General features: G+C 36.5%; 1 protein-coding gene across 4 annotated transcripts in view; it reads left to right on the top strand.

Moving 5' to 3' along the window:
* The window catches only part of WDR72 (WD repeat domain 72), a 395476-nt gene that overhangs the window by 46269 nt on the left and 322386 nt on the right, over positions 1-26821 (top strand). For all 4 annotated transcript variants that reach the window (XM_074837440.1, XM_074837444.1, XM_074837441.1 and 1 more), the window contains one exon: positions 21196-22016. In XM_074837440.1, the coding sequence (XP_074693541.1) occupies positions 21196-22016 (821 nt within the window). The remainder of the gene's footprint in view (positions 1-21195; positions 22017-26821) is intronic.

Here is a 26821-nt window from a genome sequence, read left to right as displayed (position 1 = left end):
AAGAAAGGTGGAAAATGCAACAGTCATTCTATTTGTTTGTGGCTTGGATATATTATGTTATTATCAGTTATTTGTAGATATTTCAAAAGCCTATTTTTGATAAATGTAAAACCAATTATTAAAACTGTCTCAAATTTAATACAATCACAAATTCAATGAGGTGTTACCTTACTCAGGGTGGAAGACAATGGTACGCAGATTTTTCTAAAACCCCTGGTTTTGCATCAGGAGTGAATATATTCACTGAGTTCTTGATACGAGTGTATCTTAAGAATAGGGCCTCAATGTTGTTCATGTTTACCACTTCTTAATTAATGGGTTTGGGGAATTATATCCTCTGCAATAAACAGAGGAAGTCATGTCTGCTGTTCCTCAACCCTGGATGTAGATGAAAAATATTTTCCCACATGTAGGGGAAGATGAAAAATGCTCTTTCCCTCAATGTGGAAACAGCCTTCAGAATGGTCTCCGGCCTTTTTCTGGCTTTATTAATAATGGTAAATGAAATGCTGTATATTCCAAAATTTTGTCTGATCAAGTATGGCTTAATCCAAGTCCTCATTCTTGAATTTTCTTATCTGGTCTCTTTCTTTATTGTACCTACCAATTTACATATAACTTTGAGTTTATAATAATTGTTGTTTTTAACTCTTAATATTTATCTTCGACCCTTTACTAACCTTAGTCTGATTTCTAAAGTTCTTTTTGATCCCATTTTCTGAAAAGTCTTATTAGAGCGTAATCCTGCTGAGCATGTTGTGGGGCAGATGGTGCACTAGTTGGCCATTGACACAGAATCTGATCTCACTGTTAGTTTATTAAAATGAACAGTTTTCTCTTGCCTTTTTAAAGAGGAACAACAGAAAAAGTTGTAGTAGTTGTGTTTGGAGTGTAGTTTTGGTCATACCTATTAAATTGAAAATTGCAGGGATTTAACAAAGTGGCTGGAAAGAAAATGTGCTACTTACAGAATGTGGGGAAAATAGTTTCTGGTAAACTTTCAAGTGTGGAGTTTAACATGCTTGGGAATTATCGTGATCTTAAATTGGAAGTAATATCACAATAGGTGGCAGTGGAGTTTTAGTGGAGTTATAGCGCTTTTCTTCATCAGACGTACATCTCGGCTACTCTGATTTCTCAATAAAGTATTCCATTTTCTTCTTTAAACATTGTTCATTAATTATCTTGTTCCGACGAAAACTTATTATTGAGTATTATTGATGTCTCTTAGAGTTCCCTATGACTGTAAAACTATATTTATTTTTTTTAATGTCACCTTCTTTTTGTCATTGTAGTCCTGTTATTTTAGTCTGATTTCCAGACGAATGAAGTTCTATACTTGGGAAACTTGATTCATCAAAACTCTGTTACCCATTACATCCTGTGCTTCTTCCCACCTCCATCCCCATTACAGCAGGTTCTGGAGATTGGTGTTGGAGATGCTGGAGGCTAGATGTATAGGGTGTAGCTGAACCTAGGATGAATCTAACAATGGAGGTCCCCTTAATGATATTCCACAAGCCCAATGCAGGCTACACAAAAGGAGCCTGGAGCTCAGGGTTTTTTTAACACTGTTTTGTTACTGCTGAAATGAAGGCTTGTTAGGAAGTCCACTGTTTTTCTTAGTTCTTATGCAGGAAACTTTTTTAAGGTTTTTCAAGAAGTGCTATATTTTAGGTTATTGTATTTTAGCATCTTGAAATAGTCTCTTGAAATCCATGAGATTAGTGACAGTTCTGTGGATATCGGAGCTCAACATTCCATATCATATTAATAAGCACGTAATGACCACACAGATGAAGCTATCATGACACTTTCAGATTATCAAAAGGTTTCAGTATGCATGTGTACAATAAGTACTTCATTATCAGTTTGCTTCTTTGGCAAATTGTGTGTTAGGAATTTAGCAACACACTAAATTGTTAATAACCTTTCTATTTTACAAGAAAACCAACACAATCAATTTTAGTCTCTTTTTTAAGAGTTCAATTTCAGAAGATTTATGTAACAGAAAAAATGAGGGGTAGCTATTTTGTCCTGTTGGTATGACACTTGTGAGTGATCCTTATTTTGTACGAGATGACCTACCTGAAGATTGCAAGTAAGATTCGGCATTTTTCTTAATATTTATTATTACATTGTTTTATCATTAATATTTAGGACTGACATTTGCAAAGTAATGGTCTCTCTTTACTTCATCCTACGAAGAAAGAACAAAAATATCCTCACATAGCGGTCCAGCTTCAAAGGCTTTCTTTGAAAAGATTTGTCATCATGTAAATCACAGATACAAAAGCAGAATGCTTTGATTTCATGGTGTTTTGACCATTTTAATTCTTTTATTGTGCTGCACGTGCCACTGGGAGTACCAATAACAGATGAGTGTGACAAATGCAGTTAACACAAGATCCATATTAATGTTGTCAAATCCCCTTGATATATTTAAACAGATTTTAATTATTTTCAATGTCAAAAGACCCCAAATATATAGCTTAATAGTTCTTCAAGAAAGCTTTACTTAATATGTGAATGTAAAACCTCTCATAAAAATGAAACTTTTATATTGGCCTTAGTCATTGACATAGGGTATTCATCAAGTCAGCAATTTGTGTGGCAAAGTGCCATTTGAATAGTGTATTGTTAGAATACTTATGGTCCACTTGACAAGGGCTCTTGCTGTAAATAGTGCAATTTGACTCCAGCTGTTAAAGAGTGGCTTTGACAGCAGCCAAATAGAATGGAGATGCTTTACTGCACCGCAGAAAAATCAATATTGGGTTCTTGTTCATAGTAACCTGTTTTTTCTTTTTTTACAGATTTATACAAGACTGTCTAGAGTTCATTTGTGGAACTTTAAATATTATTTTAAAAGTGGGTCTGTTTTATTTTCAGATTAATGTTGGTGATGAATGATGCTTTTGTTTAGGTAAAAAAAAGACAGTACTTTGTGGATGTACATAAACAATGTGGTAATGCAGCATTATTTCAACTCTCGGCTTATGTGGATGGATATTAGGATGTGGGTGCATAACTTATGTAACTAATGACAAAAAATTGTCTTTCCTTCCTCTCTGTATTTTTTTCTTTTTTGTAGTGCTACTGTAGTATCCCTGTCAATTTTCGAAGCACAGGGTTTTTTAAAGCAGATTTCTTTGTTGTTCTCCCTGTAACAACCCCCACAGATGTTGACAATCTGTAGTGCCATTGTAGATTTTCCTGAAGCATAGTCTTGCTGGTGCTGAACAGTTTTCCAGCAGTATTCAGTGATACAAGGTTGCTATGATACCTGGCCAGTAGCAATAGTTATTGAATCACTGGTCTTAATTACAATAGACTACACACTAGATTGTGTGCTCGTGGTGTTTATATGGAACTATCTCTCATTATACCTTTAAGTCATAGCTATATTTGAAAATTGGAGCTGTCTGAAAAGCTGGTTTAAAAAAAAAAATTGAAATGCTTTAGTGAGTCACATGAAGAATTTCACTGATGCATATAAAAAGCTGGATATGTCTGAGTATTGTTTTCCTGATGTTCCAGAAACCTTTTATGTTAGAAAGCTTCCTAGCTTTTCAGCTTAAATGATTTGGATATAAATCATATATCCATAAATTTGAATATTTATCATGCACTGCTATTTCGATAATGTAATTAGAACTACTTCTGGGTACAAATGTTGGAGGAGAAGCAGTTTCTAAAATTTGTGCAATAATCACTAAACTTTGAACTGCTGAATTATTCTACTGAAGAGCTAGGCCAGAAAAAGGAAATTTTTACTGTGTGTATAAGACAAGACAAAGATGAGGGAGAAAAAAATGTTTTCATTTACATATAAACTTTTTTTTGCTTGATATATTCACTCGACAATTTCTTAAAATACTGTTCTTTGAGCATTACTCTCGTACAGAAAGCAGTCAAAACATCTAAATAATGGTTTATACAGGATCTTTAAAAGTTTATTTTGATTTACGCAGTTGTTAGAAATAATTGACCAGAGTAGTTAAGTACCAGTTACTATAACACTTGCAAATGCATTTTAAACATTTAAAATTGACATACCTAGTATTAGTTGTTCTATAGAAATTATTATTCACTTATGTAATAGCATACATATTCTAATCTAAACAAAATATGTAGAGGTAAGGTGCTTCTGAAACAGAGGTATTTTCTTAGTAGGAAAGCCAAAGTTTATATTTTTATAGTTGCTTAAATCAAGAACCAAGAATGTACAGAAATTATAACTAATAAAAGAAATAGCTGCTTTGTTACGTTGCTGCACAGAATAAGTAAAATATGAAGACAATGGGACAATAACAGTTATTTGTTTTAGTATAGTAAAGGATGCAATTTGAAAATAAAATTGTTATTGGAAGTCTGAAAAATCACTACTAGTTAAATTTTACTGATGGAAAAATTGATAGAAAAATGCAAATAAGTCACTAGCACGAAATATGAAATAATACTTATCAAATACAAAATCAGGAGTGGTACCATAAACAATGGTATGTTAGACATGGATTCCTTTTATTTCTTCCCTTTTGTAATATTTAGAGTGGTATTATAAGGAATTATGAATCTTGGTCATTTGTATGAAGTGGATTATTAAGAACAAAGCAAAACATATAGTAGAACATTTCTCCTTAAAATTGGTAATCTTTATGCTTGTACTGCTAGAGTATTTCTATTTTTTTACTGGGACTGGTGTTCAGAAGCTATATTTAGTAGTGTATTAATTAAGTGTAATAGGAAAATGAGTGAAGAAATGAAGGTGTATATATGTGAATATATTTCCTGTAACTCAGATGGAAAGTATTTCAGTACTACATTTCCTGTGATATTTCACAATTAAGTATTTTATAAAGGGACCAAGATAGCAACATAACTACAGTGAATTAATAACTTCAGATTGATGAGATTAAATTGGTACTAGTTAAAAGGCATCATGATCCTGAGCGGTATTGATAGCTTGGACCACATGTCAGCTTTGCTGAAAGTTGCTGCAGTTTTCTGAATTGGTCCACCAAGTCAAGAATTTGTTGATTCCAGTGTTTTCTCCGCTGATTGCCTCAAAGCAAAACGAAAGCCAAAAGCAGCCATTGTGATATTGTGGCACGTTTTACTCTTGCAGATGTGGATAGTAAGACAGGCTGATAGGAATCTGAGAATAAGCCTTAACTACTTATTTCAATGCTTTGGATGCTATTTCTATATACTTCTACAAACTTTTTTCTCTGTTGTTATACTGAAGGTGACTGACAAAATTTTTGTTTTCCATGCCCAGACTAATTGGACCCTGTGCTAAAGCTGAAGAAGCTACTGCAGTGTCCTACCAGAAATAATTCTAAGGTCAATATTAATAGTCCTTGTAAATTATTTCACATTGAAGGACCATTTATTGAAGCTAATGTAGCTGCTTCCTCTTCTTAGTCTTCTCCCATACCTCAGTGTCATGTTGCAATTTCTTTCTCTGTCCCTTGGACATTGTAGCAATATTTGTATTTTGGTTTTTAGGGACGTATCTTTATGGGTAGAGTAAGATAGTTTCTATCTTACTGAAGTGCTGTTCATGATATCTTATTCTCCACTTATGATTGTTTCTTTTAGTTCTGGGTGTGGAGTCATGTACAGTTTGAATTTTCCTATTTTACATTTATTTACTACTTTCTAGTCCCTAAAATGTGAATTCTTCTGTAGATCAGCCTAATTGATTTTCCCTTATGTGCTCTAGCTAATTCTAAAATAAATTACAACATCTTTTTTATAAAATTTATATTTTCATGTTGTCCAGTGATGTTCTTGAGAATTCTTCACCATTCATAACAGGAGGATGGTGGAATCTTTACACTTGTGTTAATCATCTTTTCTACTCTAAACTTTAAGTTCCTGGCCTCTTATAGTTTAATTAGTATTATTTTAGTGAATAAAAGTATCAATAGGAATTGAGATCTGTGAGACTTTCCTAGTTTCTGCCTCGCATAACTATTAAAAAAAACCAAACAAACTAAAAAACCACAACAGTGACTTTTTCAGAAATACATTGGCACCCTAAATGCAATTATAGAACTAGGACATGCAACACCAAACTTTACTCTGCAAAAGAAAGACTTGCTATCTGCTAGTTTCCTTCTGATAACTAATTGAATCTCTTGTCTCAGTTAAATAGCAGAAAATAAATACTAAGCTAAACTGTGGTTCAATTTAAAAGAAATAAAGCAACAGCAGTGGATACATTTCCATTCTCTTGACATGTCTTTCTACATATTAATACTCAAACCTTAATTTGTTCTGGTGGTCAGATTTGGTTCTTGCAATACTTATGGGAAAGGATGAATCAGCCAACCAGATATGTCTGAGAATGGTTGTTTGCAGATATTGTACTCTTGGAAGCCTGTGCAGTTCTACTGCCTTCAGTAAGATTGAACAGCTCTCAAGGAAAGAACAATATGAAAGCTATTGGTACAGAGACTTAGCTGCTGTCCTAATACATCTTAGAATGCTATAGGATCTGAAGAAGGTCCAGCTTGCCTATTCCTGATTTTTCAAGAACGGCATTTTCTAGGATAGACAGGATTTTAATATTTAAGAATTTATTCCCACTTTTTTTTTTGTTCTTTTCCTTTAGTAGAAAATCACTTGCTTAGGATTTGTTCTAGTGCTTTTTATGTAGATAAATTTTTATGGGTGGGATTCTTACAATCCAATATGGGAAATGCACTATCAGAGCAGCCCAAGGCAAATATGTTATTGGAGTCAGCAGCCACCCATGGGCTGGTAAGTTAATTTTATGTACATCATTCCGTCTTAGGACAAAGCCATATTCTCATGCTTTTACCTTACTTCTAAGGTCATGTTTGCAGTATATCTGTGTTCAGCATTATTCTCACAGATTTTTGAATGTTCATTCATCCAGTAAATTGTTCAGTATAATAATCCATAGATCTATGAGTCAGTAGCCTTTGATTTGGGGATTGCTGCAGCATTATTTCTCCAGTTGATAATCTAGGAAATATGGGAGATGTTCCATTTTATGGCTTTCCTTCCTAAATGCTGAGTAAGGCTGAAAATATTTTGGCTACCACCCATTGCTGAACCCTAAGTATTTCTAAAGATGTGGTTAGGGAATTTACTTCTACATTCAAGATAAGTTAATATATTAAGATATAGACAGAGTATGTGAATATTGAGTATATAAATTAATAAGATTTAATTTAAAAACACCTTATCTTTCCCTTCCATCTAAACTTTTCATGGTGCAGAGACTGTCCATGTCAAAGACAGATCTTATTTTGAGATGAGTGGATCTCCAATTCATTTTTATATTATTTTTATAATAAAAACGTTAGAAGAGACTTTGTCAAAGGTATTGTGTTTAGAATTGCCTTTCTGATAGAATGTGCCCAGACAGGTAGTGATATGAGTCAGTGAGAAGAGGTGCTATGCTGGACCTTGTTCTCACTGACAAGGAGGGGCTGGTGGGGAGTGTAAAGCTCAAAGGTAGCCTGGCTGCAGTGACCATGAAATGGTGCAGTTCAAGATCATTAGGGCAGTGAAAATGATGTACATCAAGCTCACTACGCTGGACTTCAGGAGAGCAGACTCTGGCCTCCTTGGGGATCTGCTTGGCAGAGTAGCATGGGATGAAGCCCTGGAGGGAAGGGCCCAAGAAATATTGAAGGATCACCTCCTCCAAGCTCAGGAGTGATGCATCCTGACAAAGAGGAAGTCAGGCAAAAACTCCAGGAGACCTGCCTGGATGAACAAGAAGCTCCTGGGCAAGCTCAAATGTATAGAAGAAACCTGCAGAGGGTGGAAGCAAGGACAGGTAGCCTGCAAGGAATACAGAGAAACTGTCTGAGCAGCCAAGGATCAGGTTAGGAAAGCTAAAGCCCTGAAATAATTAAATTTGGCCAGGGATGTCAAGGGCAACAAGAAAAGCTTCTATAATTATGTCAGTGATAAAAGGAAGACTAGGGAAAATGTGGGTCCTCTCTGGAAGGAAACGGGAGACCTGGTTACCCCAGATATGGAGAAGGCTGACGTACTCAACTTCTTTGCCTCTGTTTTCACTGGCAAGGGTTACAGCCACACCGCCTAAGATGCAGAAGGCAAGGGCGGGGACTGGGAGAATGAAGAACCACCCACTGTAGGGGAAGATCAGGTTCAAGACCATCTAAGGAACCTGAAGCTGCATGTGTCCATGGGACTTGATGAGATGCATCCAGGTGTCCTGAGGGAACTGGCAGATGAAGTGGCTAGGCCACTTCCATCATATTTGAGGAGTCATGGAAGTCTGGTGAAGTTCCCTCTGACTGCAAAAGGGGAAACATAACCCCCATTTTAAAAGGGAAAAAAGGAAGACCCAGGGAACTACAGGCCAGTCAGTCTCACCTCTGTGTCCAGCAAGATCATGGAGCAGATCCTCCTGGAAACTGTGCTAGAGCACAAGTTAAATAAGGAGGTGGTTGGTGAACAGCCAACATGGCTTCACAAGGGCAAATCGTGCCTGACAACTTTGGAGGCCTTCTACAATGGGGTTACAGGGTTGGTGGATAAGGGAAGAGCAACTGACATCATCTACCTGGACTTGCACAAAGCATTCGACACTGTCCCACACAACATCCCTGTCTCCAAACTGGAGAGACATGGATTTGACAGATGGACCACTCGGTGGAGAAGGAATTGGCTGGATGGTCACGCTCAAAGAGTTGTGGTCAACGGCTCGATGTCCCAGTGGAGAGCAGTGACGAGTGGCGTCCTCAGGGGTCGGTGTTGGGACTGGTGCTGTTTAACAACGTTGTTGGTGACATGGACAGTGGGATCGAGGCACCCTCAGCAAGTTTGCCGACAACACCGAGCTGTGTGGTGGGGTTGACACACTGGAGGGAAGGGATGTGCCATCCAGAGGGACCTGGACAGGCTGGAGAGGTGGGCCCGTGCAATCCTCATGAAGTTCAACAAGGCCAAGTGCAAGGTCCTGCCCATGGGTCAGGGCAATCCCAAGCACAAATACAGGCTGGGTGATGAGTGGATTGAGAGCAGCCCTGAGGAGGATTTGAGGGTATTACTGGATTGTTAAACTGAACATGAGCCAGCAATGTGCACTTGCAGCCTGGAAAGCCAACGGGATCCTGGGCTGCATCAAGAGAAGTGTGGTCAGCAGGTTGAGGGAGGGGATTCTCTCACTCTGCTCTTATGAGACACCCCCCCCCCCCGCAGTGCTGTATCCAGCTCTGGGGGCCCAACATAAGAAAGACATATTGACCTGTTAGAGCAAGTCCAGAGGAGGCCACAAAGATGCTCGGGGGGCTGGAGCACCTCCCCTGTGAGGACAGGCTGAGAGAGTTGGGGGTGTTCAGCCTGGAGAAGTGAAGGCTCTGAGAAGGCCTTATAGTGGCCTTCCAGTACTTTAAGGGGGCTACAGGAAAGATGGGGAGGGACTCTTTATCAGGGAATGTAGGGATAAGAGGAGGGTTGATGGTTTTAAATTGAAAGAGTGTGGGTTTAGATTAGATATAAGGAAGAAATTCTTTATTGTGAGGGTGATGAGACACTGGCACAGGTTGCCCAGAGAAGCTGCGGCTGCCCCCTCCCTGGCAGGGTTCAAGGCCAGGTTGGACGGGGCTTTGGGCAACCTGGTCTAGTGGAAGGTGTCCCTGCCTGTGGCAGGGGGGTTGAAACTAGATGATCTTTAAGGTCCCTTCCAACCCAAACCAGTCTGTGATTCTATGAGTTCTAGAGTAAAGCAGAAGTTGTCTGTATAAAATTGTCTACGTATCATATATATTTCTTCAGATATTTTCCTGAAAAACAAAGTGTAGACTTGTTTTCTGCTGTTGAAAGCTAATGTGAAGAATATTTTGTATATTAGCTTTACTTACCAGTTATTCTTTGATATTATATTTTTATTTTTATTTTTTTGATATTTGTCTCCAGGATCACTTTTATATGTACACTTACATTACATCCAATGAAAAATTTAAGTTCAGTATTTGTGATGGAGCGACAGACAGACAGGATGATCACGAAAAAAAAAATATCAGAAACATTTAATTTTCATACCAGGCCTCTATATTGAGCAATAGATGTGTTAGCAATTCTCCTTGAACGATTAAAAATTTGTTGTGCCCATTAGATCCATGTGGCCAACAATCTGCCTCATGGTGTCCTTTCATACATGATAAAAAGGGGAGGTTATCCAGTTGTTCAGTCTACACAGCTTGATCTGGAAGGCTTCTTGGTGTAACTACTTACGTTGTGCCACAGTCTCATCAGGTGTAATGCCACAATTGCTGTTCAAAGTGCTGTAAAGTTAACTTTCTCCATTGGGATTAAAAAAAGGGGGGGAGAAAGGTTATAGTGTTGGAAGGAAAGAAGTTGACTCTGCTTACGTTGTAGTTAAATTAATAGACAAACGTTGGTGATGTAACTCAAAAATATTGTAGCTTTTTCTGTGTGGGATATGGATTCTTAGGAGGATTTGGGCATCCTCAGTAATATAACCAGAGTTGTAATGAGTAATATAATAAAAGTAATGTAAGGCAAGTTGAAAGCAGTTTGTTTAAACTAGTTCATATGGAAAAATTCATCATGAATTGACATCTTTGTTTGGGACTGCATTGTCCAAATGGTGAAGCCTCAGGTTGAGCACAGATTGTATGTGAAAGCGAACTGGGGCACCGCTGTTGACTCCAGGCTTTTTACACTTAGTTCTTTATATGTGAGTCCTGAGGTTTGAAGAGGGTAAGTGAATAAAAAAAGAAAATTTCTGAATGCCTCTCTCAAGAGGATCCTCTGTCCTATGACTAAGTGTCTGAAGGTAAGGAATATGAATGACCTTGGTGTAGTCACACCTTTACTCTGATCCTCACCCTGTGCTTAGCTTTGGAGAGGGTAAGCCTGACCTGTCTGCCCACTTTGGGAGGCTATGGATACTTTCAGTGACAGAAACTGTTAAAATTCTCACTAAATTTAAAGCTCCAGGAGGTAGGTAGGTTAGACATAGGAGTGTGCATGTGTGGATTGTTGATAGGAACTATTGGATTAGAAGGTGCATATGGTCTTTACATGGAGATGAAAGCGTAACAGATAATTTGTTCTCTTTCTTCCTATGCCCGTTCTTTTAGAGATGGCGTATGGTGTATGTTTAAGAGCTATTTCAATTATATACCTGTTATTTGTAACTCTTTTTAACTAACTGCATCTTTGCACACATCCTAGATTGTTCATCTTTTTAGCTGAGAGAGAAAATAAGCCAGCGATGTATTTGCAAATGACAGTGGGCTCATTGTTAGTAAGACTGGTTTTGAATTGTTGGTTGAATTGGGGTGATATCAGAATGAAGGACTAAAAAATGTTTTGCAGAAATATTTCTATGAAACATCAGTGACACCCTGCAGAAAGACACAGATCAGAATTTTACCTCTTTGGAATTTATTCTTCTGAAAGCCAAGCCAGGCTTAAAAAAGAAAGAAAATGGTATCCCATGGTTTTATCCAATTCAAAAAACTTTCAACACTAAATCTAGTTAAGCCTGTATAGCATTTGTCACATAAGGTTATGAACTTAACGAGGCAGGTTTACTGATGTGATTTAGCTCAAACAAAAGATCATTCAATGTTATTGTTGAACAATAGATTATTTTATGGTTACATATCTAATTATTACCAGTTCTTCAAGCATCACCTAGGGAATTTGAAGCTTTCTCTTATGTGTTGTATGACTAAAATTTTGGTGTAGTAATTTTAAAGAATAAGGGCTTTTAAGAAATTTAAGATAAGGAAATTTAAAATGAAGGTCCAAGCCTTCTCTGAATGCTCTGTGGTATCCAACTGTTTCAGTATTTTTCAACAGAATGATCTGTTTGATCATGTGCTGTATGCTGCTCTGACTGTCACGGTAAAAGACTATATTAAATTTTCTTCTTGCTTGTCTTTTAATGATTAAAGTAATTAAATTAGGCTTTCTAAATTCAGAAGTGACTTTGTACTAACTAGACATGTAGGTTATATCAAGTTTTTAGCTTTATCTGTAGAAGCTACAACAAAAAAATACAATTTCCCAGTAGATAAAGAGGTGTTGTGTTCATGGTATAGGTTTAAGATGTGCTATTTGAAATCTGCGATTTTTGTGGAACTTGCTAACAATATTTTATGCTCATAAACCAGTTTGAAGCCCCAAACACAATTTCATTTATCTTTATATTCTAAGCTTTATAGAGTCTGCAAAAGTGTCCATCTGTTCAGCTGAGATTGCTTCAAATAGTGAGTGGTCAGACAGACTTAGCTGATAAAGGTCAAAGGAGCCTCTTGACCCAGTGATACTTGCCAAAGCAATTGGAGCATAGGGACTGATATACAGTTAGATATAGCTTGCTAACACGATCTCCACTTTAATTGGTAATGATAGCAGGAATACACAGTAAAGTCATTGCTAAAAGAAAACAAAAAGTATCCAATATAGTAATTTATTACCAGTCAGTGGGTTTCACGCACTAGGTTGTTTTACCCCCGCAGTGGTCAGAGAAAGCAAAAAGGTACTCTAACACTTAACTGAAAATGGATGCCCTGCTGCTATCAGAGATGCATGGTGGTCAAATGATTGCCTGTGCCATTAGCTTGGTAATGTTTTCTCTATTGTAAACTCAGCTCCCCATGTTCTTCCTGTGCATCAGCTGCAGATTGAAGGCTTTCTCGTTTGTCTTCTATTTGTGCTGCCAATCATCAGGCTGCTGTCCACCAAGCACATTTCAAGGAGGCAATTTTTTTTTTTACTACTATCGACTACCATCTCTAGCAACCGAGGACTCAGAGGATTTAGAAATGAATTTAATGCTTTAATTTACACTGTGCAAACCATTTTGTGCATTGTTTATGTATTTGTTTTCTGAGACAATTCCATGAGACAATTACGGGTTTCCTATTTTGCAAAACTATGTGTGAGAGAGCACCAGCCAGCATGTCCCCAAAACGTAATTATTTTGTGTATGTTATATATAATGCTACTATGTTCTTTAAAAAGGTTAAGGAGGAAAATTACCCATGCAAGTAACGACATCTACTAAGCTATTCTGTATTTAAAAAAAAAACCTCAAACCCCCAAAAAGCCCCCCAAAACTGCTTCCTACCATCAAGAATAACTTATTGCCTCCTACCATTAAGAATAAATCATCATGGAGCATAGAATAGAGCTGCCATTGGCAGTGTAAGTTAAAGACCCTTAGTGTGGTAGCCATGCTTCAGTTAAAACAGTTCTTCCAGCTCCATGAAGTACAAATGTAAGAGACAGGGTAGGAGTAGCTGAAGAACTTTTACAAGTAGCTGTGTGACATACTTATTTTTTTGTGAGCCTAGATCCACACTAATGATGAGACATGATTCTGAGAAAAGTTTTGAGCTCTGAACTTCTATTGATATCCCGTTTACTAGTATGATAAGGACACAGAAAATGCTTAGCCCTCAAGACATTTTGGTTGGCAAATTCTATTGCCCCACTCTCTTCTTTCATTTCTTTAACTGAGGTTCTTCACATTTTAGTGTTTGGTGGTTGTTTTTTTTTTAAATCCTATCTATTGTCAATGTTATTGATTGCCACAGAGGTAATGTACAGTAAGTGATTAAAACATGTAAATGCACTTTAAAGTTTCTATTGTCTTTGTAGTGTAGTTAAAGGTCAGATTACAGCAAAGACAGATGACAAAAATAAGTGTTAATTTCCTTGAAATAAGCATATCGATATTGTATTCTCAAACTTCATTGTGATATTTCAGAAATTATCATATCAAGAAACTTCTTAGACACAGTGGTTTTAATGATTCCATGTTGGGTGTTGCTGAAAATTACTTGTTTGAAAGGGTGAAGTACATGCAATTTGTTCACAGGATTTCTTTATTGAATACACGTGAGTAGACAGTAGGATGGTGATATTTTACTGATTAAATTAGCAGATATCTTTGGAGTAAGTATATTTTATAATGAACTAATTACTTTTTAAAAAAGGAGGTCTTGCTTCTCTGATAGACTTTTATCATGTACTTAAGTATGCTGTTGTACTGGGCCTATATTAAAAGCTGATAGTCTAATGACTGTCAAAATAGAAAAGTATAAATCTGCCAAAAGCCACAGACAAATAAGAGGGAAAATCTCCCACCACCAAAAAATCTGAAGCAGTGCAGCTTCTGTTAGTGAAAGAATCTTCTAGTCTCCTTTGACAATACTTCAATTAAGGTCACCTTCACCCTCCTAAATCTAACTAAAATTTCACCTAAAAATAAGTTGTTCAATTTCTGTCTAATATTTTCCTGAGCCATTGCAGGTGGCAAGTAGTGGATAAAGGAGGGCACTGATCTTTGTTCTGACTTGTTTGATGTTAACGGATCAAAAAATACTTTCACAAAAGAAAGCTCAAAGGAACACAAACCCCTTGAATATTACATAATATAAAAAAAACCCCAAACTGATTAGAATCAGCAGAATAGATCACATTTATGCTTTATGCAGCATGAGCCACTCTGCAGGCACTGGGAACTTTGGGGCCAATTTTCTGTCACTTTTATCCTGTTATGTTTGAGATAAAGTGAGCGAACAATGCGAAAAGAAGGCCAAAAGTCTGTAGAAAAACTAATGTTTAACACTTCAGGACTTATTTTACATAGAATTTGATACTACCCACACTGTAACAACTGTGCAATTTTCTGTGGTATCGAAGTGACGTCTAAGTATATTTTGAGACTAGTTTGCCTTCTAAAAATCTACCATGTGATTTTGCCACTTTATTTACTTCATGTAAAATGAACGTCAAGACCATTCTTGTCAAATCTGTTTTTAGCACAAAGCCTACAATAGAACGCATCTGGTAAACAAAGCTGGTGTGTGGAGAAAGTACATATATATGAGGAGCTGAAACAGTGTGGGAATCCCTGCCAGCTAATGGAAGTGTGTATTTTAAGTGGAATAGCGTTCCTAGAACAAGTTGGATCCCAGTGGAAAAAGGCCTTTAGGCAGCTAGGTAGAACAACACTTGAATTGTACTTCCCATGAAATTTTTATGTGGTATGTCTGTTTTAAAGATAATGGCACGTACTGATGTATTTGGGGGCCACAGTAAGGATAGCCCCCTGCCTCCTCCTTTCTATAGTCATAGGAAAATTTATCCTTGGGTGCTCAGGTAGTTTGGTAAAGATGTGCAAAAGAAGAAAAAAAAAAAGTAGAATGGATTCCATGCCAGAAAAAATCAAAGTGAGTCTCCAAAGCTTGTTGCCCCAACTTTAGTTTTGTTGCCCCATTCTTTAAGAAGGATGTGAAGATCCTTGAATTCATTCAGAGGAGGGCAACAAGGCTGGTGAAAGAGCTGGAAGGAATGTCCTGTGAGGAGTGACTAAGGACTTTAGGCTTGTCTAGTTTGGAGAAAAGGAGACTGAGGTGTGGCCTCATTGTTCTTTACAGCTTCCTGAGGAGGAGAAGTTGAGAGGGAGGTGCTGAGCTCTTCTCCCTGGTATCCAGTGACAGGACACATGGGAATGGTTCAAAGTGCATCAGGGAAGGTTTAGACTGGATGTCAGAAGGTATTTCTTTACTGAGAGGGTGGTCAAACACTGGAACAGGCTTCCTGGAGAGGTGGTCAATGCCCCAGGCATGTCAGTGTTTGAGGCATTTAAACAATGCTCTTAACATGCTTTAACTTCTGGTCAGCCCTGAGTTGGTCAGGCAGTTGGACTAGATGATGGTTGTAGGTCCCTTCCAACTGAAACAGTCCATCCTATTCTAGCTGTTGTCCTGGCTCAGACCTCAGTGGCAGACTAGGGAGCTGTTACAGAAGTGATAGTTGCCATGTGTGGAATATAGCTTGCCATTTCGAAGCTGCCCTGAATCCTGATTTTTCATGAATGTAGAAAGCTTGTTCCACTGTGGGGCAGTCAGAGATGATGCACAAGATGTTCATGAGTCTCAGGATGTAACTTTGGTCTGTAGCCAGACTTCTTGTTTCTTTAAAGCTTACAGGTGAAGGCCTCGTACAGAGCCTTATCAAGCAATGCAGATTCCTCCAAACAGTAAAAATGTTCCAAGTTCCACTTGTTAAGCAGGAATGTATCAGCACACAAATGGCTTTATTTTGAACAAAGGAGGTCTATCCTCATTACTAAAGTATTCAGCTTCAAACAGTGATTTGTTAATCCTAAAAAAAAAAAAAAAAAAAAGGAATAAGGAGAAGTAGGCTATTTTAGTTTGGGATTTGGAAATGTTTAAATTAAGATCTAATGGTTAATTATAGAACTTCGTTAGATACTTATTCATCAGTTTTTGTTAGGGACTAGCCAATATTTTAACTGAAATGGCTGATGGTGCTATTAGATTAATTTTGAGATAATGCGTGCATATACAAAATAAAGAAGCTCTTCCTACTTCTCAGTTTCCAACAAAAATAAGTGGCAAGCTGTATCACAATAAATAGCTGTGAGCATGGCAAATTTTACACTTTATGAAAACATGACTTTTCTTATTACTAAAGTTTTCTTTCTTGACTAACGTACACCTTGTTTGGAGTAACTCCTTGTTAGACTTACTGCTAGTAACGCAAAAAAAAGAGGGAGCGCATCCTGCTGATCTTCAGAACTGAACTACAGCAGGTAACATGGAACATTGTTGGTCAGGGAAAGCTGACCATGCCAAAAATAAAATCTAAACTAGCAATGGTAAACTAGAAAAGATGCCTCTATGGTCTTTCAAAATTATGATTACCGAAATCTGTAGGTTGTGTTCAGTACATCATAGTGTGTTGGTCATTTAAGTTGAAGGAATTGAAGGAAGCCTCTGTATTACTAAATATTTTTTTGACATGATCATTTGAAATTCACTGGGAGAGTAGTAAGGCTTGAATGGCTTGATATTTAGGTATATTCGCATAAGCAGTTTGGGTTTGAAAGACAATCCCATGATAACTAAATCTGACTTGAACAAAAATTGTCAGAAAAGAAGGAAAAAGGGATCTTTTCATTACTGAAGCCTGTGTGTTGGCAACAGGGAAGCCTCAAACTTGGACTGTATGGTTCAGAGGCACGTCATGCTTTGCTATTATTAGCCTTATTTTGGATGCTGAGTTACTAAACTCTTAACGTGTATATTTGAAAAAAAATTAAAGATAATAGCAATATATATCTGGATGTAGTAGGATTTAGTTTTGTGGAATACTTCTGGAACTTCAGGAAAGGCACAGTACAGAATGTAAATATCTGTTAATCTGCTTTTCAATATCCATCATCAAATGCTATTCCCAGCTCTCTAGTTCATAGTTAGTTTTATGGGTTTCCTTCCATTTTCTGTCATCTTCTGTTACAGAGAATAGCTTGTCCATATTTTCTAAATAGTGTTTTATGTCTAAAGCTTTAGATGTTCCCCCTCTTTCATTGGAATGAAATGCCTATGGCAGAGCGCTAAGATAACATGGTAGATGCTTTTAGGATCAATGTCAATAAGCTTTCATATTGCCAATAAACATTTATTGTGACTTCACACACAGTAGCATCACAGATGTCTCAGCAGATTGACATTGTCACAGAATTTTTCTTTGTTTGGACAGTGATTTTCCTAAAGGTTTCTAAATGTTAATCAACCAAATATAAATGTATAGAACAGAGAAAATGAAAATGATAAGCTTAATAATAATAGCTTCTATTAATGTCAAAGCTAGCTTGTGAATTCCAGTGTTTGCATTCCATGGGGTTCTCCCTGTGTATTAGGAAACAGCATAATTAAACATTGAAATAATCCTAGTGCTTAACTATAATATATTACTTTTTAAAAAGGAAAAAGGAAAGGGATAAAAAGAAAACCTGAACAAGCAGTTATAATCTCTTACTTATGACTCCCTATGGAGATCTTTAAGTAAGATTATGTATTTAGAGTGCATTCTCATCTGGTGGGAGCATCATGCTCTAAATAACAGAAAGCCAAATTATATTATTACCTGAAACTAAATAGTCAAATAACTGATAGGTTAGAGAGAGTAAAATTTTTTCCTTGTGTCCTTTGCAACTACAATATGAACAGTTTAAAAATAACTAATTCTATAAAATCATAGTTTGTAATGTAAAAGGAGTTGGGTAAGGAGTGGTCTTGAGAAAGATGAGTTAATCAACATTGCGTTCAAGTTTAAGCCAGCTGTTGCCCTGTTTAATAACATTTGATGGTTTCTTTTAAGATTCAGCTATTTTCAAGAGAAACAGTTCTTTGCATTAGCGGACTATTTCTAATTATTGTAAGAAAATTAAAACTAACAGTGATCTAGGAAAGTCCATATCACTTGTGATATGGAAGCTGGCATGATTGTTTGCAAAAGTATCACTGGACTGAAAAGTCACTTCTTGATGCTGTCTTTCTGCTTGTACATGCTTGCTTGTAAAGGTGAAATAGCTAGACTGAACACAGTGCTGAGAGCATAGGCTTGTGCAGGACAATAAAAACATACAAGTCATAAGCGCTTAAAGAAAAGGGCAAAAACATCAACAAGGAATTTATATTCCCTCGTGTCTGCTGTTCCCCTGAAGGTAAAAGTTACCTCTTTAATAGATACAGAGGGATTCTGATATAAGATATTGTGTCACAATCTCATAACTTTACCACTGGATGATCCTGCCAGTACCTTCATGGAATGCCGCTTGGTAGTGCAGCATGATGATTCCTGTGAAAGAAAGTAGTTGCTTTTCTCGAAACTCATCTGGAGTCTCTCAGACAAAAATTTAGAGTTTTGTCATTATAATGGAAATTTATTGGAGGAATCTTAAAGATTCAACTTTGTCATTTAGCTCAATTTGATATGTTTTTTAGTTGTATGCAGAAGTAATAGGATTTTTGTTCCAAATTACAACTGGATATTTGTCATGGGGTTTTTCCTCAGAAAATGAGCTCTGAAATACCATCAGTTTCATAAAAACATCAGTGACATGAAAGTCGGTAGAGCAGGAGGTTTGAGATGACCTACAGACATTCCTTCCAGTAAACCCTTCTGTGATTTCTGATTCTATGTAATATTGCATTTCCTATGAAAAAAAATCTTTTGAAAAATTCGTAATGCCCAGAGTCAATACTTACAAAATATTTACTTTTTTTTTTCTTAAAGGGAATTACTGTTTCAGACTTTATGTTCTACAATGCAGCTAAAAATTGAAAATTAGGAGGAAAATAGGTTTTACTGAAACATTAAGATCATCCTTTTAAAACTTGAATATTTGTCATTAACTATCACTGGTGGCATTATTATTGCAGACTCTTCATTGGGTGGTACATCAGTTCAGTACTTTTACAATAAAAAAAAGAGTAAGGAAGCAGCAACAGAAGCTGATATTCTACTGTGGCCCCACTAGGAAGTTTTTTCTGCTTTCTGAAACCTGCAGAAGCTCTGTCATAAAAAACACAAAGTTGTATGGGGAAAAGGGCAGCAAGAACATGAAATGTTTTTCTTCTGAATTTGCAGATGTGTAAGGCAGGAAATCCATTCTTGTAAGAGGATCCTGCTTAGAATATAGGATCTGAGGTAACTTGCTATGTTTCTTCTTCTTAAAGACTCTCAGAAATCAGGTGGTGCAGAAGGCCAAAACAGAGTACCTCTCCTGAAGTATTCATGGGAAACTGGGAGTGGGGGAAAAGCAAGCATGGAATGTTTTCCATTTATAGAAATATTCCAAGGGCTACAGGACATATTTTGGAATTTCCCTCTCTTGTTCATCCTTAGGATCTTACTTGTGCCTGCATATATCCTCCATTCACATGGCTTTGTATGAATGTTTTTCTTCATTCTTGTGTCTATTCTTGCTCTTTCCTTCTTTCCACAGGTTCTACTTGGAGAGTATCTAATTTGCAGAGTTTATGTCTTAATAGAGACTTGTCTTAGTTTATCTTCTCAAATATTGTATTCTTTCTGTATGCTTAGACTACTTTCTGCCTAAGATTCTAATGTCCAGGACAGATTGGTTTTGACAGGCATTTGTGTGGTCCAGTTCTGTGACAACTGTATAAGGAGCTGATTTTTAATGTGTCCAAAGACATCCTCTCATGAGGAGTTTGCCACAACATAGTATCTACCCTATGCCAAGGACACTGGTAAAATAAAAATTAATTCTAAAAGATGTAAACTTTTGTTCTTAATGATGATTTATCATTTAAATAATGAAACTACAAGAATAAAACTGCATTAAATTTTTTTGAAGATGATTTTGAACGTTTTCTCATGTTGTTCGGCTGACATGATTACAGTTCATCGTGATTAGGTTACCATTACCATAGTTAAATACGTCAGTCTAAAATTGTGAATAAATGTAGCTGTTCTCAAATCTCTATTTCTGCCAGATTTTAGGAGGATTCAAAAACTACTTTCTTTGGGTATTTATTAACAGCAGTAGTCAGACGTGTACTTATACCAGCACAATTATCCCACTAGTATGTGGACCTGAAAAGATGCTCTACAAGTACGTTGCCATGAATGGCCTTTGAAGTTGGTGAAAAAGTATGGGGAATTTTAGAAAGATCCAGGTTGGAAATAGGGTGGCACAAAGTGAAGTCAGTTGTTCCCAAACATTGCAGTAGCTCTGTGGCCTTTTTCTCTCGATTATTTTCATCTAAGGTAATTAGTTTTGTAACTGGAGATCTAATTACATAAGTTCTTTTTTGTTGCTGTTAAAGTATGTGTGACTTAACTCAAAATTAAGTAACTTGAAGATAGTTTTGCATGTTTTGAAATGGCAAAGGCATAGTCTTTATCTCAGACGTATCAAATTGCTACAAGGCATACAGATTGTCAAGGTCTGCAAGAATTTTTGCAACATCATAGGATTTGTTTTCCTAGCTTTAGTTCTGAAAAAAGGGTTGTATTAACACTTTTCTAAAAGCATTTCAGCTTGAAATGAGACCTAGCAGAAGAAATATCAGTCCAGAGTTTTGGCAAAGATGGATGCAATCTACAGCATGCCTGTATAATTGGAGATGTTAGGGAGCCTGTATTGTAGTATTTACATGCATATGTTTCTGTGTATCTTAAGCTATTAAGAAGAAAATCCTTTTTCCTTAGTAAGAAGTGAATAAATATAATTAAGTTGAACTTAATGGAGTTAATAGATTTGGTCTATTCCATATGCAATTTTATGCTGATATCTTGAAAATTACAAAATACTATGGATTTCTGTTTGGACACTTAATATTTTTCTTTCAGTTAACTGATACCAGCTGCATCCAACAGCCCTTTACTATTTTACCAGTTAAGACAAAATGGAACAATGCAAACTTCCATATTCTCTTATTTGATGTGGAAAAACTTGAGGAACTTCTGCTGTCGTCTCAACTCAGTGGATTAAAGTCATCGAATTCATTCCACAACTCTGACACTCTAGAAAGAGTCAAAAGTACTACTGAGAAAAGGGTACTGACATTAAAAAGAAATAAAATTGCTGGCTCCCTATCTCCAGTGGATGGGCAAGTAGATACTGTGTGTTCAAACCAGGTCTGCAGGGATAAAAATGCAGCTAGGCCTTTGGAAGAAAGTGGTGGCATGAAGAGACATAAAAAAATGAAGAGTTCAAGAAAGATTAGAATGCAACCATCAGGAAACATTGATGTGACTGTCACCAGTGATACAGCTAAACTGCTTTTGTCATGTCTCTTACCATGGGGTGTAGATAAAGAAATAGACAATCTTTGTGTTAGACACTTAGATATCTTGAGGCTTCAGTGTCCTGTTTCTTTTGGACTTGTGTCAAGTGAAAACCACCTCTCACTAATGTTGCCAGGATGGAAATGTACAGATTGTGGTGTGCTAGAAGAACGTGCAGTAATCAACTTGTTTTCAAAAAGAGTGATTGATTTATCAAACAAGTACCTTGCTGCAGCTGAAGGACAAACTGGAGAGAAGGATGGACCCGAGAATAATGATTATGGAACAAAGGGATTGGAAACAGTATTCTTCTTATTTAGCAGAATAGCTTTAATCAACAGGATAATTAACATACCTTCAGCAGTTACAGGTGAAATTGAAAGGTAAGAACCTTTTCATTATGAGTCTGTTCTTCCCTTACAGGGATTTAAAAAGTGAAAAATATGAAGTAAACATGTTTCTTAAATGTGGGCTTTTGCAATAGAGTTTACATTCTTTCTCTAGAGCTTTTTTAATAGGATGTTCTTTGGACAGAAGGAGATTGGGATAAAGTTTAAGTATCTTTATATTTTTCTATTTAGTAGATAAGAAGTGATGCAAGAAATTTTTTCAATTATTCAGTCATCCAGCTTCACACCCTGTTTTTCCAGAGATCACTCTTTTCCTCAGTTTAAACTAAGTAGAATAATGAGATCCCTTCAGGCATATTGTGAGATGTACATTAAGCACATTTATGCTGTTTTTTAACTTCTACTCTCTGTAAGCAATACACTTCCTTTACCATGAAATCCTTGGCTTCACAGATAAATAAAACATGAGACAAGAACAATCTGTCCTAGTTACACTCTCTAAAGTACAACGGCCCCAGTAATAATGGCAGCTACTGGGAATGAATGCCTCATCAGCCCTTCTGTTGTGAGAACCATCCCAAATAACATTTATGTTACTCAAAACAAATTTATTGACTAAATGCTTTTTCAACATTAAAGGAAAAATAGCGTGCTCAACATTATTTGACCAAGCCAAATAGAGCATACTAATCAGGCAGTGGATATTGTTCACAGACTTTTGTTGTTCAGCAAACCTAGGTTGGTCTGTATTTAGTATTTTCAGGACAATTAGCTTCAGTGTTGGTGATGCTATGGCCCAGAGGCAAGAAGGGGGACAAAAAATATTGATCCTGATGCTGCAAATATCTGTGTGTGTCCCACAAAGCTCTAAGCCTTCAGCATATCTCAAGAGATAGACACCATCCTGCAGGACAAACGCACGTTTCTCAGTTACTTACATGCTAATCACATTGCCTACTGGTCAATATTCAATACGAGCTTATATGAAAGTTCGTTTCCAGGATTCCAGCTGGAGCATGAATTCCTTTCCATGCAAGAAAGGACTTTATGCTTGCATTGTGCCTTACAGTACTCTGTTGGAAAGACATTGGGGTAATTGAAGTTAGTCATCGTACCAGAACAAAGCATTTTTCCCAGACGTACACATCCTGGCTTTGGAACATATCTCACATAAAATTCTAAGTGTTAAAGTTATTGCAAGCAAAAATGCACTTTTTTTTTTGCGAAAACTATAATATATAATTTAGTTTTCTCCAGGAAGTGCAAAACCATAAAAGCTAGCATCGCTTGGAGAAATAGGTGAATTTTTGTACAAAAGAGAAGGAAAAAAAAACCCCCAAGCACCACCATAAATTTTGGTTACAAAAAAGTTATGAGTCTTATTCAAAGACTCCAAAATGTTTTATTTGGGATTTTGACATGGTTTGGTTTGGATTGCCTCTTTTTCCAGAGCTGAATAGTATACTATTTATAGCTGTCTTGTAGCTAAGTTTTAGTTTGGTGCCATTTGCGATGCTCTAATATGGACTGTTGCCTCCCAATGGCCTCATCTGGAGAAAAGCACTTGAGTTGTATCTGTTCAATTATTTTCTTGGATTTTTTTTTTAAATTTTGTTTGTGGGTTTTGGTGGTTTTTTTGGGTGGGGTTTTTGTGGGGGGTTTTTTTGATTACCCTCCCCCCCCCCCCCCCGAGCTCCATATTTTCCTCTTGAGTTCCTAAGCAGCAACTGCAAGTGCTATGGGTCTGTACAGAGACAACACACAGTTCTTTTTCCTGGCTGTACTATCGCACTCTTACCTCCTTTTGAGGCTCTACCATCTTTATTCTTCATCTCTTATACATTCAGAAAATAAGCATAGAAGTAGCCAAAATTTTTGTATTGTTGAAGGATAGTGTTCTTTCTTAGGGAACTTGATCAGAACTAGACTGTATTTGCTGCATTTTTATCAACACAGACCTCAGGTTTTAGTCACCTGAACATTTTCCTCTTTACTGCTGGTGACAGGAAATTTTTTTCTCATCATGGCTCTGTCCCATAATAGCACAGAATTTATCTTTTCCCCTGCCTTCCAAGAACTGTTTCAGAACTTTAGACGTGTCAGTCAATGTATTATTTTTTCCCCAATAAATAAAGATAAGAGCAGTCGAGATATGTAAAGGATTTTGTACTGCTTCCTAATCTCTGTAAAACTGTGAACAACATCCCACTGCAGTCAAGAACCAGTATTTTAACACAGAATCAAAATTGTGTTGGTAGAACCAACGGGACAATGTTCCTGTGTCAGCATTAGTGGAAGAAGTGGACTAGAGCCATGGGTAAGAATTTCATGCTTCAGACACTTTGTCAAAAAAAATACTGATTCCATACACAAGGTACTTCCCTGTGATAATGTTATCTTTGTGTCTGTTTATTAAAGGCATAGCTTTGCTATCTGAAATTGCTAGCTACATTCAGATAGTGATTTCAGATATAGTTTCTGTATTGCCTCAAAACCAGTTGTGTTTATGCAAAGTTATCTCCCCCTCTCCCACTAGGGAAAAAGCCCCTTTCCTGTGGAGTCCCCTTTCCCTTTTCTCCCCTCCCCAGTAATAAGCAGCATAGCATGAATAGGACTTGGCCTATTTGCCATGATCCTAGGATTCAGCCTTCATTTCACCTCTTCCTCTTGCAAATAATTGGGATCCAAAGGAACTATTGTAATCTGTGTTCATTCATTTATTAAATGTTTTTATATGATTTGTCCTTATTCATCACTTACTCTATATTCAGGGTTGGAATGAGTTTTCTTCATTATGATGAACTGTTAAAATAATGCACTTTTGCCTAACTAAAAGTTTGAAAGAAACCAAACAAATGCTCTTTTGTCCAGTTTGCTTTCTAAAAGTACAGTATGTAGAAAAACCTCTTTGGGCAGTTGGTTTAGCTAAAACCACAACATGCTCAAGAGAAAATACAACATATTGAATTCTAATTTGCTGCAGCATTTGGAGAAGGACTTAGTAGGACATTGTTCAGTCTCCTACGTATTACTGCAGTACAATCAACTCTTACTAATTCAGTTACTAATATGAGAGCAAAAATCCATTCTGATCTCCTTTCAGTAGCTTACCTGTCAGCAGAACCATGAATGTTTCTCCATCCTCTGAAAGTTTACTTTCTACTAGCACAACCGGTACAAACTCCTTTTTTTTTTTTTTTTAACTTTCAAATTAAAAACAGGAGAAAGAATATGTGGACAGATTGCCTAGTACCTAGGACTCTTGCTTAATATGTATTCAGCTAATATTCATAGTTCTGCCTACTTTGATGCTGGAGAATGAACTTGTCCCTTGCAATGCAGCACAGTATCTAACTACTGGTTTAGTAACAATTCTGGGATTCCAGCTTTCTTCTGTTATTTCTGGCCTACTTTGCATATAGCAATGAAATATTCATTGGGCTGTAAGGAGAGTTATTTTAGTGTCAGTCAACTATAGCCTTGATCTGGGGAATGCAATAATAAAGTTTAAATCCCTGTTCTTCGACATATACAATGATTTTGCTGTTACAGGAAATTATTTTTTGTTAAAATATATGCTCGTATATACATACCTTTAATCTGGAGAGTTAGAATTGGAAAAATGCATTTGATCAATTCTTAGACTATTGGGTATTCTTGAACGAGTCTGGTATTCTCATTTTGAGCAGAAATTCTTTGTCAGCATGTATATATATATGTTTTTGCTTAAACCATGGGTTTGACAGATCATGATTCCCCAGTGAAAAACTCTTTGGTTGAAAAACTCTTGACTAGGTGCCATCATCAGCTTTTATCTTGTGTTTTAGATCAGTAAGCTTCAGGTTATAGTATTTCTGTGAACTATTAGCTATTTGATTTGGATAAATGAAATTTGTGGAATGTGAAAATAGTGAACAGCGAATGACATGCTTCAAGCACACGCTATCAGACCAATACTAATCTTGGGGAAGGGGGTTAAAAAAAAAGGAAAAAAAAAAATCAGTATTTTTTTAACAAAATTTGAACATTCCACAAAAAATATGTTCATAATCAAAAAAAAGAATGAAGGATGAAAAACATGGCTTCGCAAAAATTTGGCCCTGAGTCTGTAAGCTGTTGTTCATAAATGTGTTTGTATATCTTGGTTTTTGCAACTTGACCTAGCCTGTGAAAGTAAAGAAACCTGCAGTAATGTCAGATTATAAAAATGGGACAGAAACAGGAAGAAGCTAGTAAGAAAAGATCTTCAAAGAATTTTTCTCCTGCCTTTTGAGATTTGTATCTGTAACTTAAAGCTCTCAAGCTGAAAGCTTTCCGAATTGTTTAGTATTGCAAGGCTTTTGAAATATTATGACTTATTGTTGATTGTAGTGAATTTGAAAGGTGAAATACATTATTTTTAAATGACACCTAAATACAGTTTATGCAGGGTCACTATAGCAATATATTTTTAAAAAGTTTTTTAAAATAATGCAAGGGTCTGAAGAGTTTTTTCACTTTCTTTCCACTCCATTTATATCCTTTGTCTTCAAGGGTTAGGTTGCTGTATTAGTGACAAAGTACTGAAGAGTAGTAGCTATGCACACTAGTCTCCTAAATCGTAACCATCTACTGAAATCCCAAGTATAGCAATAATATTCTAAATTATTTAACACTGAAAAAATTGAAACCTATAAAGCTGCTAGTTTCCTTTGAACTTTTTTCCTATGTAATAGAAAAAACAGTACAAGTCCTTTGTGAAAATCATATTTTGATTCAGTTCTTCACATATGACTTTGTTTCTTTAATGCAACATAAAAGTTAACTACAATAAGTTTTGAGCCAATTATAAAGTTCCT

This window comes from Strix aluco, chromosome 12 (assembly GCF_031877795.1).
Source record: "Strix aluco isolate bStrAlu1 chromosome 12, bStrAlu1.hap1, whole genome shotgun sequence".
NCBI lineage: Eukaryota > Metazoa > Chordata > Aves > Strigiformes > Strigidae > Strix > Strix aluco.
Note: the sequence above shows the minus strand (reverse complement) of the source record. Positions and strands in the feature narration are given on the sequence as shown.